Source organism: Eimeria mitis, genomic scaffold (assembly GCF_000499745.2).
Source record: "Eimeria mitis Houghton genomic scaffold, Emh_scaff3753, whole genome shotgun sequence".
Classification (NCBI taxonomy): Eukaryota; Apicomplexa; class Conoidasida; order Eucoccidiorida; family Eimeriidae; genus Eimeria; species Eimeria mitis.
In genome coordinates, this window is record NW_013572094.1 from 4,771 (window position 1) to 5,597 (window position 827).

At 57.7% G+C, this 827-nt stretch overlaps 1 protein-coding gene across 1 annotated transcript in view; it reads left to right on the forward strand.

Moving 5' to 3' along the window:
- EMH_0069210 (uncharacterized protein) overlaps positions 1-272 on the forward strand; it is a gene marked incomplete at both ends in the record, with an annotated part of 4,646 nt that extends 4,374 nt beyond the window's left edge. The window contains one exon of the mRNA XM_013498841.1: positions 1-272. Within this exon, the coding sequence (XP_013354295.1) occupies positions 1-272 (272 nt within the window).
- Positions 273-827: the final 555 nt, after the last annotated feature.

Sequence of the window (827 nt, forward strand, 5' to 3'; positions counted from 1 at the left end):
GCAGCAGCAGCAGCAACAGCAGCAGCAGCAGCAGCAGCAGCAACAGCAGCAGCAGCAGCAGCAGCAGCAAGAGCAGCAACTGCAGCAGCCGAATCCACAACTTCATAGAGAAGCCAACAGCTCCCCAGCACCCGCTAACACAGCAGCAGCAGCAGCAGCACCAGCAGCGACAGATGCAGCAACAGCAGCAGCAGCAGCAGCAGCAGCAAGTGAGGGTTTGGTGGATGGTGCTGCTTTTGCTGCTGCGCTGCTGCGAGAGAGTGCAGCAGTAGCTGCCCTCTGCTCTGCAGCAGAATACACGGGAAAGGGGTAAACACTCTGCTGCTGCTGCTGCTGCTGCTGCTGTTGCTGTTGCGGCTGCTGTTGCTGCTGCTGCTGCTGTTGTTCTTGTTGCTGCTGCTGTTGCTCTTGTTGCTGCTGTTGTTGTTGCTGCTGCTGCTTCTGCTGTTGCTGCTGTTTTTGTTGCTGCTGCTGCTACTGTTGGTGCTGCTGCTTTTTCTGCCGCGGTTGCTGCTGCTGCTGTTGCTGTTGTTTGCTGCTGCTGCTGCTGCTGCTGCTGGAGCAGCAACTAGTCTCTTTAGCAGCGGTAGCCGCAGCAGCAGCTGCTGCCACGGCGGCTGTTGCTGCTGCTGCGTGCATGCGCTGCATTGGCATTCATCATCTTGTTTCTTGCTGCTGCTGCTGTTGCTGCTATGCTGTTGTTGCTGCTGCTGCTGCTGCTGCTCTCAAGCGGCGGCCCTGCTGCTGCAGCAGCAGCAACAGCAGCAGCAGGTACTAACTGCGGTGCTGCATGCGTTTACATGCTCCGTTGGTTGTTGTTGCTGTTT